At 37.4% G+C, this 15,728-nt stretch overlaps 1 protein-coding gene across 1 annotated transcript in view; it reads left to right on the plus strand.

The window, feature by feature from the left end:
- Positions 1-15,520, plus strand: part of LOC107700207 (parathyroid hormone 2 receptor-like) — a gene marked incomplete at its 5' end in the record, with an annotated part of 43,406 nt that extends 27,886 nt beyond the window's left edge. Inside the window, 4 exons of the mRNA XM_016501787.1 lie at positions 3,481-3,575; positions 5,406-5,544; positions 7,480-7,521; positions 15,122-15,520. Of these exons, the coding sequence (XP_016357273.1) occupies positions 3,481-3,575; positions 5,406-5,544; positions 7,480-7,521; positions 15,122-15,520 (675 nt within the window). The remainder of the gene's footprint in view (positions 1-3,480; positions 3,576-5,405; positions 5,545-7,479; positions 7,522-15,121) is intronic.
- Between the last annotated feature and the right edge of the window lie 208 nt (positions 15,521-15,728).

A 15,728-nucleotide genomic window follows, 5' to 3' on the forward strand; every position in this document is an offset into this window, starting at 1 on the left:
TGGATGGTTGGTTCTCTACAGAACCGGACTATCAAAGAATTTATTCTTGGGTTACAGACTTTCTAAAGGACAATATTTGAAGAGTTCATTTGCAAAAACCGATAACTCCATTGTTTTTTTGTTTTTTTTTTCAGAAATCATTTTATTTTTATTGCGCATTCCAAGTAATATCAATCAAACTGCAGTTGGGTTGTTTTGATTAAGTAATAATAACTTAAACAAATACAGGTAATTTACAAAATTAAAGTTAACTCCAACAGTCGTTTTTTGACAAAAGCAGATAACTCAACATTTCATGTTTTAGAGTTAAAAAAAACACTTGTTTAATCTTTGTAATCTCCTCAGATGACAATGTAGATGCCTGACAAACGTTGTTGTTGTTGTGATCATAAACTGTATGGATGTTATTACACGCAATACAGTTTGACGAAACTCCTCTCAACTAGCACGTCTTTTCAAAGTGAAAGTAGTCTTTTTGTCACCTGACCTGAATACAGTGCGCTGATTCGCTAAAATTGACTTATCGGCTTCTGTTCAAAAACAACAAGGGCGCTTGTCGGCTTCTGCAGTAAAATGTAACCCTTAAGACTGGTTTTGTGGTCCAGGGTCACAAATGTGAACTCGCGATGCATTGAAAGTGGACAAAACCGGCATTTTTGACAAAACGTGTTTAGGGTTCAGATCGCGCTATATCTGGAGAATAATGCACGGCAATCAGCTCATTTTTTTTTTAAAGTGGCGTTTATCGGTTTTTGCAAATTAACTCTTCATTTGTTGTTCTTAGTCATGCTGGCAGAGGCACTTTGTATGAATATCATTTGTCGCTATTTACATCTTGGTGCAAATAAGATGATATTTATACTATTTTTACTTGGTGCAAATGTTATCTGCCACTGTTTACACTCAGTGTAAATTGCTTCCATGTTTTTATACTGAATAGTTTTTATACTGTGAATAGCCCCTGTAATAAAATATATTTAATTGCAAATGTAGTGGTAGTGGAATAGATATCTAACACCTAACATGTGTCCAACATACTTGTTTTATTCCTCGCCGTATTATTAATTGAAAAGAATCTTGCACTATAGAACCTTTGAAGTTCAGGGTGTTTAGGTCATCTTATAATGCTCTACAGTACAATCAGCTCATTCTTCATCACTCATCCTCAAGGATACAGAGGCAGGCAGGTAATCACATAGCTGAAAGATAAGTTAGACATCAGTACATTATATATAATAATTGGAATCATCAGTAACAGTACTGGGTTTGAGTAGATTCAATTTACTTAAAAGGCCCACGAAAGACTGGAAATTCTGTACATGAATTTCAGTTTTTGTTTTCAATAATTTTTTTAATCATTCAATGATTCACAACCTTTTTTTTTGTCTTTTTAGTAATTTTCATGTCTTCTTTGTTCTTTTTTTAGAAATAGAAATGTGTGTACGCAGACACTGCTATGCAGTCAACCTGTTTATGTTAGTTTTTACGGGTAACCTTCACAGTGCGATCTGTTGAGGTTTGTTTTGCTTTTTGCCGCCCCTGTACCCGAGCATTAGTTATCATAAAGATTTTTTTTTATAACAAAACATTTATTAGCAAGTTTTTATTCGTTCTGATATGTAAATTTATAATAAAGTGACTTTGTGGTTACTGAAAGGTTGTTTGGAAACTTGAAAATAAGAAGTGTTTCTTAAGTAATATAGCTTTAAAACATTTTACATAATATAATTTTGTTAGATTTTGCTGTATTTGGCTGAACAGTGGTTTGGGTGGCTCACCAATGTACTAAATTTCTCTACTACATAAAATAAGTAAGCATTACCAGAGTTCTTGTGGGAGAAGAATTTATTGAAGGTAGCAGTGTAGCAGGTCTTCAACAGCTGTCTAAGCTTGTCAGTTTTCAAAATATCTTAACCCTTATAAGAATCTTAGCTTCTCCCAAAGTTCTGTCTGTGAGACAGAACTTTATACCTGAAGACAAAAGGGCTACAAACATACAGTTAGGGCCTCCCGCTAGAGATCCTGCAATCTACAAGAAGTTCCCGAGGAATGGTGTTGTGTGGACCACAGTGGTGGACAGTAACGGAGTAGCTTTACTTCGTTACTGTAGCCTACTTAAGTACATTTTTCAAGTATCTGTACTTTACTGGAGTCGTTTTATCTTGAGTAACTTTTACTTTTACTTCACTACATTCCAAAGCATAAGATCGTACTTTTTACTTCACTACATTTCATAAAACATATCGTTACTCCTTATAATATATCACGTGCTCCGAGACGCAGAAGCGGTGTCTGATTCAAGAACGAACTGATTCTTTTCAATAACCTTTTAAATCGGTTCGCAAATCGCACCAAACGATTCATTGACGAATGAGAATGAACCGATTGCAGCTGTTCTCGAGTCGACAACTCACTGATTCAAATGAACCGTTTAGTGCGAGTCTCCAGTGAACTGAATTCACAAATAAGAACCGGGAGATCTTGTGAGCGTGCGCGCGTCTGATGCTGTTAAAAGTAAGTTACTAATGTCGAGTTTTAGGATGAATTATTGTAACTGAAAATCATATTTAGGTCAAAGCTGTCAGTTGTCTGTGAACTAAATCTGCTGTAAAGGGTGATCTGTTTAAGCCCACTGAAATGCTTGAATGCAGACACATTAACATCAGAGTAATATTTTATTATACGTATCTGTACTTTTACTCAAGTACTTGATTTGTGTACTTCGTCCACCACTGGTGGACCATTTGGTTCACACCTTTACAGACAGTTTCTGTTGATTGAATCTGAGGCACAGACACAATGTAAATGCATCTGAACTGAAGTACACATAATATTTCACTTTTCACATCTACTTCAGCCTTTGTGTGTTTAAGCATTCATTAATCATGTGCACACTACTTTGTATCATAATTCATGATGTTCAACAACACCAGTGCTTGTAGGAGAGTTATTTTGTTTCTTCATTAATTATTCATGCTCAGTCGAGCAAACTATATCTCAGCCTTACTTGTTCCAAAACACTTGGTAATATGCATAATAGAAAATTAAATAACTTAATATCTGAATAAATTTACACACCAAATAATGCATCTAGCTGAGTTATTTTTGTATGTGAAATGTTGAATTACAAATACCATAAATTATTTTATGCTCACAGAATGCATTTTTGTTTGTCTTATTGATTCATACTGAGCTCAAAATCTCATGCACAGATAACCCACTCATTATAATTAAGCAGATAGAAATGAGCATTTTTCAAATGACATCCCCACTCGTTTGGGAAAAAGCAGTCAATCACATCACTTAGTCGGTCATCTGCTGGTGACCTCCTTTGACAGGCTTTATTGTCCAGTTATGCATAATGGATCAATCCTCAGTCCTTGTTACAGTTTCTCAGTTACCCAAATTATGTTTAGGCAGGGGAAGGGATTTTATTAGCTGTCACCTTTTACTCAGTTCATTCTCTTTGCTCTCTCTCAGCTGAACTTCATCCTGTTCGTGAATATCGTGCGGGTTCTCGCCACCAAGATCCGTGAGACCAACGCAGGCAGATACGACACACGGAAACAGTACAGGTTTGTGCGTTCACTCCCACTGGGCATTCTGGACTTTCATCCATTGAAGTGCCTTGAAATTTTGAATTCAGTGTTGTACCAGCCCGAATTGTCTCTGTCATTACAGTGGCATCGTCTCTGCTATTAGATTTCTGAGAGTGGAAGCTGTCCCTACAGCAGCTATTAATTTCCTTATGTAATTTAGGCAAAATCTTTCATCTGACAGCTTGGAGGCAGAATTGCCTGTGGCTAAGAGATGCGATAATAAGCTTCCCCTCTGCCTACTCATTCTGCAGTTTGATTCAGGTTGTGGTTTCTATCATTCCATCATATGCTGAAATCAGTGTCGCATTTTAAAGACACTGGATATGATAGATTTGATCTTGTTACATGCCGAAATAACAATTTTGGCTTCCATTTTTGTCTGGCTTAGAAAAACAATGCTTTTAGACCCTATAAAAGCATATTTGGGTCTGGCATGTCAAAATGTTATTCTGGATGCACCCTGAAAGAATCCAGTTTTGGAGCAAACACAATGCCAGTGGATGTCATTTTGCTTCGCTAATAACAGTAATCAATTTGATCATTGCTGCTTCCCTGTTAATTAGCAGTACAAAGAGCCACAGGTGTCAGCTTGCAGAGCTGGTAGAAAGACATGAAGACACAGACAGTCATATTTACAAACCAACATCAGCAAATAGTCTGTTTTGCTCAGCCAAAGAGAGCTTTGTTCTAATTTGAATAGAAATAAATCTGTAATGCAAATGACCTTGTACACTCGCATGGCACATCATTTGACTTTCATTTGGTACGACACTACTTTTACTGGAACACTTTGGCTGATCAAACTTAGCCGGGCTTCTATTAAAAGAGGATTTATGCCTCAGGATCTTCCAGAATTGCTTTTTCCCAATTATTTTTCATGTTTCTTTTCATGACTAATTTGCAAGACATTTTAACCTGTCTGGCAGGCAAGGCGTAGCCATTAAGAAGATGTTGCGCATGTCTTTATTCTGATTAAAGCCACACAGAGGTGCGTGGGATGTCATCCATCAAACAAAGATTAAAGACAAACTTTCTGAATTCATAATATAGCAACTAAGACATACTCTGTACTTGGCATCATTGGCCTGCACAAAATATCTATACAAAAAGTTTTACATGTTGCTTGACTGGAGATATTTCAGCGGCGGTCACATGGCAGTAAAAATTCTGTGTTATTATAAACAGGGTGAAACTGTGCATACATATCACTTAATTGTAATATAAATGCATTTCAGCTTTTTGACAGTTCAACAAAAAAAAAGAAAATTTTGTCATCATTTGCTCACCCTTATGTCATTCCAAATCTGTATGATTTTCTTTCTTCTGTGGAACACAAAGGGAGATGTTAGGCAGAATGTGAATGTGAAACTTTGTACCAAAGTAGGTTCATTGTCAATAGTAAAGCGATGCATGCAGCACTGCTTACTTAGAAGTCACTTCTAAACCAAGCAGTGTTTGGTTTGGTAAACGGCAATTGGTAATACTTGTATATATTTTATTGTATTGGTAAATGCAGTAAAATCGCACTCAAAGTTCAACAGTCTTGAATCCGATGGGAAATGGGTATGGGGAAATTTGTCGCCTTGTGTCCCTCATGTTATTTCCAGATCACGCTGATCCCTAATGAGATGATTGCATTTCACTCTCTGAATGTTGCTGTACAGATGTAACTGTACCTCAGTATCTGTTTTTGTGTTCCACAGAGGATAGAAATTCATACAGGTTTTGACACAAGGGTGAGTAAATAGAATTTTTGAGTGAACTATCCCTTTTATTCACACAATATTTCCATTTCTCTCTGTTCAGGAAGCTTGCCAAATCTACACTTGTTTTGGTGTTTGTGTTTGGAGTGCACTACATTGTGTTTGTTGGAATGCCACACACATTCGAAGGTCTTGGCTGGGAGGTGCGGATGTATTGTGAGCTGTTCTTCAATTCTTTCCAGGTACTTGCATGGAAACGATGCCTTTATGAATGGCTAATGTAATCAGTGATCTCTGAAAGTCAACATGCATATGTTTTTCTTTTGATAATCCAAAAATCATACATTCAAATTTGTATATATTTATAAAAATGCTGTGCATGCATTTTGCATTGATTAATGTTGATATAATATTGATTAATATTAATATTAATATTGATTTGGTAGAAAAAGACACAAAAAAAAGAGAAGGAAAAACACTATTTACAAGCCACAGATGACGTGCAATTTTTTTTAAATTATCTGGCAATGAAACGCATTTCTTAAAATACTCAACTGTTGCAGAGGAAGAACTGATAAAAAAATGAAAGAAATGTGTTTATAATTTAAGTAACCTAAAAAAAAAAAACTACTTTGCTAAAGAAATGGGTAATGTTCTCTTACAAATGTTCTTCATTTTTCATATTGCAAAGAAAAGGGAAAAAAAGTGTTTTCTTTGGGAAAAGCTCAGATATTTAATACAGAATACAAAATATGGATGGTAATAATTTACAACTAGTAAATTTGATTAATATGAACCCACAGATGTTGATGGGAATTAGGCTGACATGTAGATTCTCGTTGCAAACTGCACAAAATAAAACATAGTATGTAGGACAGAGAAATATATTGACGGGTCAATCCAATTCACAGCACTCCAAATAGGCTTGACATCTCATGACACACCACATTGATTTCTGTCTGAGAAGTTCAGTTGTCTTAAATAACAGGTGCTGGTTAGGTTAAGAGTTTTTTATGTGGAGCTGGATGACACGATTCAATGCATGTCCTTCCCATCAAGAATACATCACTTCCCTTTACACTTATGGTATCGTCAGAAACACAGCCACATTCACAGAACTGGGTAATGCAATAAAATTATTTAATGAAATGCAGAAGCATTTCATTTGTTTTTATGCTGCTAAATATAATATATAAACTAAACAGGTGGTCGGTGTCAACTAATTAAACACCCAATATGGAAATAATGATTCCGAATCACTGAAAACAATCCGTGACCAAGAAAAAAACATGGACCAGTGCATGAATTAACTGTGTGTCAGGGATTCATCACAGTCACTTCAGTCACCATCCAGGATAATTACCCGATCACAGTCACCTGAGTTCTGATCACCCGCACCTGCTGTCACCAATCAAGCCACACTACAAATACACACACAGCACAGTCACTCACTGTCCGGTCTACCGTTCACTCCTACGAACTTCTCTGGACTCTCTCTGCCAAATTCTCCTAGAACGAATTACCTGCTGTTCATCCCGCGATCCTCCAACGACTCCTTGGAAACTGTTCCACGATCTCCAACGTAACCGGCATCCGATCCTCACCATCAGAACTCAGATAAGCACCCTGGAACCATTCACTGTGTTGACACTCACCTGCCTTTACACACCTATTCCAGTCATCCCCTTACCCAGTCAATAAAACCATCCTGATTTGCACTTACCTGTTGTGTCTGGCCTTGCTTTGTGACACTGTGCTGTATAACATATGAACATTTTCCAGAGATTAATCGTTATTTCTTTATCACCAAATCAAGACCGAACTTACAAATTAATGTCTTTATACATGTGTTGTTTTTTTTTTTTTTTTTGTAATTGGCCTACTTGTTCCGGTTTGCAGTAGCGCTACTGTGCTGTAACATGGTGTAGGCTAGTTTTTAATAATGCATTAGTAAATGTTGAAATTAACGTTGACAAAGATGAATAAATGGTGTAGAAGTATTGTTCATTCGTAGTTCATGTTAACTAAAATAGTTAGTTAACTAATGTTAACTAATGATCCATATTGTAAAGTGTTACCGATTAATCTTTGCCACATAAATTATCCTGCACCATAAATAAAAAAACAAAAACAAACATTAATTTTCTTAGCTAACATCTATTTTTGTTTTCCTCTAGGGCTTCTTTGTGTCTATCATCTACTGCTACTGTAATGGAGAGGTGAGCATCAGCAAAGCTGCTTATTCACAGTAATAAGGGGGGTTATCACAGGATGTGCTATTGCATTCAGTGCTGTTTTCTCATAGTTTTTGGACATGTGTCCCTGTCACACATGTAAAGACTTCTTATTTCTTGTTTTCTGTTATGCTGGTGCACCCTGTACACAAATAATCATAGACCACACTCTTAAAAATAAAGGTTCTTTATTGGCATCTATGGTTCCATGAAGAACCTTTAACATTCATACACTCTCAAAAATAAAGATTCCAAAAGGGTGTTTTCAAAGCAATGCTAGAAGAACCAAGTTCTCCAAAGAACTTCCACTTCATAGTTGAAAAAGGTTCTTTAGATTAGTAAAATGTTTTTTACACTAAGAAAAAAAAAGGTTCTTTTAAGAACTGTTCACTGAAAGGTTCTTTGGGGAACCCAAAATGGTTCTTCTACGGCATCACTGTGAAAACCCCTTTGGAACCTTTTTTTTTGGAACCTTTTGGAACCTATTTTTAAGTGCAATTCAGGGGCTGCATTCTTGTAAGTACGGAGACTTCAAAGGCTATGCCTTCAAAGGCCATGAAGGTCAGACCGAGTGTTGTTAAATGGGACGGTCTGGCTTAAGGAGCATGGCTCTTGTTGCCTTGCAACCATACCAGCTGCCGTTGACAAGCAGCAGTAATGTTTATACTGGACTTTTGTATTTTTTAAAGTTATATTCAGCTGTCTGAAAACAAAACAGGGTCCACAACCTGTCTAAATATGTTAACCTTGGTCCATTTATGTACATAAAAAGTATGAACTATCTCTAAAATTGTATCTTAGTAAGATACAAGTCAACACTTTAAACAACTTTGTAACATTTGCATCCATTACATATTTAAGCAAGTTGAAACCCAGTAATTGTTTAAAAGTGTAACCCAGCATTTTTTTCTCAAAAAAACAAAACAAATAAAAAAAGTCCTGTTGTTGCCAGTGCGCAATGAGTTTTGGGATAGTCTGGGCCATGAGGAATCCATTTTTTGTATACTTGATGGCTCGGGAAATGAAGGATGAATTTCGAGGCTGTATTTGAATGTGGTCTTCAAATAAAGCCATCGAAGGATGCAGCCTCTGAATTGGGATACAGCTGCAGTGGATCTCACACACTAAGAAGAGTTGCACACTTGACATGTTCTAGTTAAACTGCTGTTGCCTACCTTCTGGCGGTGTCTGCGCACTAAAACCAAGGACGATGAGCTTTATTCTTGTAGTGTGAGCTTGGCTTTATGGTGTCTTGTTTAGAAAGCCCGTTTTTCACTGAAGTGAAGCAGGGTTGAGACTGGTTAGTATGTGGATGGGAGACCTTCTTGAGAAAACTAGGTTGCTGTCGGACAAGGTGTTAGCGAGGCCAGCAGGGAATGCTCACCCAGTGGCCGACTCAGTCTTTCGGATGAGATGTTAAACTGGCCCTGACTCTCTGAGGTCATTAGCAATCCCAGGGGGCTTCTGGGCTTCTACAACCCTGGCATGCCGGCCAAAATTGCTCTTTGGCCTCCATCCATCAAAGCCTCCTACTATTTAAATTGATTGGCTCCATCACTTGGTCTCCACTCCACCAACAGTCAGTGTATGGTGGGCGTTTTGGCACGCTATGGCTGTCTTGCTTCAGCCAGGCAGATGCTACAAACTGGTGGTGTTAATGGAGATCCCACCACCCACTAAAAAGCTGTGAATGCTATGTAAATGTAACAATATTGCTATTAATTTAAACATACTGTAGTTAAACTTAAGCACTTGAGCTAGTTTTAAAACAATAGACAAATCGGAACAAGCTTTGGGTAGAACAAGTGTGGAGTTTTAAGTGTTCACCAATCCAGCTGTCGGGGTAGGCTGTTGTTCTTTAATCTGTTTTGACCTGTCTAGTTGTTGAATGCCAAAATCAGCTTTGTGCAAAATTCAGAATTAAAGGGGTCATATGATGCAATTTCAATTTTTCCTTTCTCTTTGAAGTGTTACAAGCTCTTGGCGCATAATGAAGATCTTTTAGCAACATCATATGACCCCTTTAAAGGATTAGCACCTTTTCAATTCCTGAGTGTGAATTTGAATTTAATTGGCTACACCATTTGAAATGACAGGAAGAAGAATTTACTCAATTGTATTTGAAAGAAATTCGTAACAGGTAGGGGACAGCAGGGCACAACCTAACTCTTTTTGACTTTCTCAATTTTGTGAAAATCCACATGGAGTTCATACTCAGAATATAATTTTTTTCCACATTAATTTCACACTTGTCTAGTACAAATATGTGCTTTTTCATCATTAAAGTGTATACTTTTTTCTTTATTTACCCCAAAAGAATGGAAGTGAAATGTGACAACATGTCCCATAGGTGGGGTACATTGTAACATGACTATATGACAGCTTAAAATGTTACCTGATCTAATGAAAAAAATATATATACAAGACAAACTAAAATATTTTGTCAATAGAATAAAATTATTGACTTTTTCAAATAAAATATTGGCATTTTTTTAAGGACTTAAAAATAATCTTATTTTGGAGTTTGACAATAAACACATTGCAACCAGGGCCCCATGCTTGGGACGGCCCTGATCGCAACACACAGCTATACAGCATAGTTCAAAGCAGTGTGGGCAAATAGATGAAGAAACACATTCAGACATTCAGAAAAACACAAAGATGAACGCAACACTTTCCTCCTTCCACACACAGCTCTCACAGAACAGATAAATGTGACAAATAATTGAGCCAAAATGCTTTACATTTCTTGAAATAATAATTTTTGAATAATATACATTGACTCTCAGTGTTTATTCACCTGTTGCTCGTGGTTTATTAATAAAATTCATGAATGTAAATAGTGTAAATTACATCGCTAATGTCACAGAATAGCATAGTTCTAATAATAGCGGGGCACATTGTAACGCACTGTTACAATGTTCCCCATCTGCGCATTTGGAATTTAAAACTGTTTAGTGTCGTCTGCTAGTTAGCAAAGCATTAAAAAAACTATCTAAACTGCTAAATAACAGATTTGATATTCAAATAATAGCAGATTTGTTTCATTTTAAATTAACAGTAAAAACTGAGATGAAAAATTGACTTCAGACAGAAATTTACTTTTGCTATGGTAAAATAAATGTTCAGTGATATCTTCAAAAGATTTTTGAATTTTAGCAATTTTTTTTCTCTGTATAGTGTTGATATGGCACCTAGCAAATACCATAAATTTTGTTATGCTAGCATGTGTGGAAATATTTAACCCGTGTGTTACAACTAACCCTGTGTTAGTTTGTGCCCCACGCACCCCTAATGCATTCTGAGAAATGAAGATTCTTTCTCCCTGATCCACAAAAGTGAATTTATTAAATATGAAAGATTATATATGAACTAAATATAAAATAAAAATAAAACATCCATCCATCCTTCTTGTCTATAAAACTTCCTTCAAATCTTACAAACAAGCCAAAATGTAAAGTTTGCTTTTCTAGCTAAATAAAATTCTTTTTATTTTTAGATCTCCTTCCTTAAATTCATGTTTGAATTTTAAAGGGGTCATGAATTGAGAAATAAAATTTTCCTTAATGTTTTGACATGTAAGAGGTTATTGTACTATAAAAACATCCTGTGCGTTTCAGAGCTCAAAACTTCCTCATTAGTCCAAAAACAGCTTTTATTGAAAGCAAGATTAAAAAATGACTCGCTTCAGATTTTGTCACATTATGACGTAATAGTGAAAAGAAAGCCTGCCTCTGCAGAATCAGATCAAAGCCTACTTCTGCATCATTGCATCTTTGGCCCTGCCCACTAGAGGGTTAAGCCCAAAGTGTACTTCGTTTTTGTACAGCTGAACGCACAGCCTTTCAAAGTATACTTCATTTGAGTTGTACGCGAACGCAGGCAGTCGACACATGCACTCTAGATAGCTTCATCTTTGTCCAGCGTCTGCTCTATTTTTCTCCAGAACTAAAAGGGTTAGTTCACCCAAAAATGAAAATTAGTCCATAAATTACTCACCCTCAAGTCATCCTAGGTGTATATGACTTTCTTCTTTCAGACGAATCCAGTCGGAGTTATATTAAAAATAGTCTTTAATCTTTCAAGCTGTTTAATCTTCTGCATCATTGCATCTTTGGCCCTGCCAACTAGAGGGTTAAGCCCAAAGTGTACTTCGTTTTTGTACAGCTGAACGCACAGCCTTTCAAAGTATACTCCATTTGAGTTGTACGCGAACGCAGGCAGTCGACACATGCACTCTAGATAGCTTCATCTTTGTCCAGCGTCTGCTCTATTTTTCTCCAGAACTAAAAGGGTTAGTTCACCCAAAAATGAAAATTAGTCCATAAATTACTCACCCTCAAGTCATCCTAGGTGTATATTACTTCTAATTAGTGACCGTTGTTTTGTTTTGATCTCTCCCCTGCACTTCTGCGTGTGTCACTTCTGAGCGGCGCATGCGCAATGCCGACCTCATACGTCATCCGCCCGGAACTGCTTCCGTTTACAACAGTGAACGCAAGCTAGATTAAATGGATTATTACGTTTTAAATATGGTTATTTTTCTTACAAAAACGCATCGATTCGCTACAGGAGGACTTTGCTCACCCCCCGGAGCCGTGTGAGACCCTTTTTTTATGGATGGGCGCTTTTTATTTCACTTCTTTTGGACTGATGCATGCAACACCCGCTGAGTGCCATTAAACAGCTTGAAAGATCAAAGACAATTTTTAATATAACTCCGACTGGATTCGTCTGAAAGAAGAAAGTCATATACACCTAGGATGACTTGAGGGTAAGTAATTTATGGGCTAATTTTTGGGTGAACTAACCCTTTAAGACCGATAAAAATGTCTTTGTACTCTTTAAACTAAGTTGCTGCTATCTCACAACCCCCTCACACAAGTGCTTGTCAATGCAGGTGTCTGTTGTTGTTGCACAGGCTTTGCAAACAGACTTTTACTGTAATATATGGACCTGACAGTAATACTGTCAGTAATAATAAGTAACCGTGTTCATTCTAATGCCTAATCTTAAATTATATACAGAGAGCGATCAAAGAATGCCCCCTTTATAATCATTGGAGCTGTCTATCACACGTGAGATGAGTTTATTCAATGACCCAGTCTACACTGCACAATAAATCTCTTATTTACATTGTGTTTCCACTGTTAGTTATGATGAAAACATTTGTGAAAGTGCAAAACTCGAGTGGCAATGATGAGATCACTGCATTCATGCGCTTAACAGTCTGTCATCGGCTACAATGCTCAATAGGGTCTGGCTGCAGACATGCACTTGTCCTCTCAGACTTGCACTCTCAGACACCTGCACTTCCACAAGTGACGTCACTTGCAATCTTTTTTTATTTTTATTTTATTTATTTATTTATTTACATTGAATCTCTCAACATTTTACAACAGTAGCCAGGTGGTGAAGACAAGAAAAAAAGAAACAAAATTACAATGTCACTTGCAATCGCCACCTGCACTCTCCGCTACCTGCGACGTCACTTGCAATTGACACAAATGGTGCGTGTTGCCAATGGAGACGAGATACTGTGGTGGTTAAACGATTAAAACTAATTTAGTACCATAATGTACAGGGTCCTGCAAGTCACATGTAGCAGAAAAAAGACAAGACCCGCAAATCCGTGGCAACAGAACAGCAGAATATGAACTCAATGCGCAAAGTCTCTCGTTAAGTGTTTTCCTCCCATAGAAAGCCATAAACACTTAATATGGCTTAATGTACTAAGATCCATACAGGCAAGCAGATGAGCTCAAAACGCAATGCGTTAAATTGCACATTGTGTTCATATACTGGTTCATATACTATATCTGCTTGCCTTGTATTAGGCCTACATTGTATTAATAAACTGTATATCGAATTTCGAATCTTTTAATAGCATATTCATATAAAAAATTTATATATATAGCATATTAAAAAAATTGCAAGTGATGTCACTTGCGGAAGCGCAGGTGTCTGAGAGTACAAGTCTGAGAGTGCAAGTGCATGTCTGCAGGCAGACCCTTCTCACAATGCTTATCGCTGCAACCTTTCATGCGATGGGAGTAGATCTAAATATAATGCTATAATCTAAATATAATGCTATAATCAACACTCTCCATGATTAGTTAATCTCAACAGCTGTAATAGTAAAAACAGTAAAAGTTTTGAGAGAGCTCCACATGTAATGCTAATGTCATATGCAGATGATGATGCTTAGCCAAGATGTTAGCCAATCATAGCAACGTGGCGTTTCCAGTGAAGTCTCACAGCAGACACGCCCCTTCAAACAGAATGTTCAAATCAGAGGGCAAAACCAGGGTAGAAAATGTCCTTTTATTTCTAAATTATGACAATTTTTGATGTTCTTCATGCAGTGAGTAAAACAGTAATCTATGCGGGCTAAACTGCGGATCATTTTCCATTGAACAAATACTGTAAACTTGCAATCTTTTTTTATTTTTATTTTATTTATTTATTTATTTACATTGAATCTCTCAACATTTTACAACAGTAGCCAGGTGGTGAAGACAAGAAAAAAAGAAACAAAATTACAATGTCACTTGCAATCGCCACCTGCACTCTCCGCTACCTGCGACGTCACTTGCAATTGACACAAATGGTGCGTGTTGCCAATGGAGACGAGATACTGTGGTGGTTAAACGATTAAAACTAATTTAGTACCATAATGTACAGGGTCCTGCAAGTCACATGTAGCAGAAAAAAGACAAGACCCGCAAATCCGTGGCAACAGAACAGCAGAATATGAACTCAATGCGCAAAGTCTCTCGTTAAGTGTTTTCCTCCCATAGAAAGCCATAAACACTTAATATGGCTTAATGTACTAAGATCCATACAGGCAAGCAGATGAGCTCAAAACGCAATGCGTTAAATTGCACATTGTGTTCATATACTGGTTCATATACTATATCTGCTTGCCTTGTATTAGGCCTACATTGTATTAATAAACTGTATATCGAATTTCGAATCTTTTAATAGCATATTCATATAAAAAATTTATATATATAGCATATTAAAAAAATTGCAAGTGATGTCACTTGCGGAAGCGCAGGTGTCTGAGAGTACAAGTCTGAGAGTGCAAGTGCATGTCTGCAGGCAGACCCTTCTCACAATGCTTATCGCTGCAACCTTTCATGCGATGGGAGTAGATCTAAATATAATGCTATAATCTAAATATAATGCTATAATCAACACTCTCCATGATTAGTTAATCTCAACAGCTGTAATAGTAAAAACAGTAAAAGTTTTGAGAGAGCTCCACATGTAATGCTAATGTCATATGCAGATGATGATGCTTAGCCAAGATGTTAGCCAATCATAGCAACGTGGCGTTTCCAGTGAAGTCTCACAGCAGACACGCCCCTTCAAACAGAATGTTCAAATCAGAGGGCAAAACCAGGGTAGAAAATGTCCTTTTATTTCTAAATTATGACAATTTTTGATGTTCTTCATGCAGTGAGTAAAACAGTAATCTATGCGGGCTAAACTGCGGATCATTTTCCATTGAACAAATACTGTAAAGTCACTGTGCATTTCAACATTTAGGGTCCTTTAGCATCTTAACTCTGATCCCCAGGTCCAAACTGAGATCAAGAAGACATGGACACGATGGAACCTTGCGTTTGATTGGAAGGGCCCGGTGGTGTGCGGGAGCTACCGCTACGGCTCTGTGTTGACGGGCCTTAACAACAGCACCAGCAGTCAGTCCCAGCTGGCTACCGGTGGCCCAGGCACCCGTTCCACCATGCTCTTCTCCAGCCGAGTCTACCGCAGCAGCTGGGGGCCAACTATCAGTGCCCATGCCACCTTGCCAGGCTATGTGTTCAGTTCGGATGCTGACAGCTTGCCACCATCCATTCCCGAGGAGCCAGAGGACAGTACAAAGCAAGTCGATGACATCCTGCTGAACTCTGTAGATAATGGCGCGGTGATAGACAGACAAATTGGGTGTAATAGCACATTGGGCATTGGTTAAAGAGCAAAAATGACAGTTCGTCACCTGCAGTGCACACTGCTTTGGGTGGCAACAGCACCTCTACAACGGACACTTCCTGTTCAAGCTGTGACACATAGTTTGGTTTTTGACACATTGCCATATGCAGACAGATTGATATGTTCATGGCAAGATATCTCCACTCATCACTATAACAAAAATTATTCACAGCTATGGAAATGCTGATGAA

This window comes from Sinocyclocheilus anshuiensis, unplaced genomic scaffold (genome assembly GCF_001515605.1).
Source record: "Sinocyclocheilus anshuiensis isolate Anshui unplaced genomic scaffold, SAMN03320099.WGS_v1.1 scaffold1404, whole genome shotgun sequence".
NCBI classification, from domain to species: Eukaryota; Metazoa; Chordata; class Actinopteri; order Cypriniformes; family Cyprinidae; genus Sinocyclocheilus; species Sinocyclocheilus anshuiensis.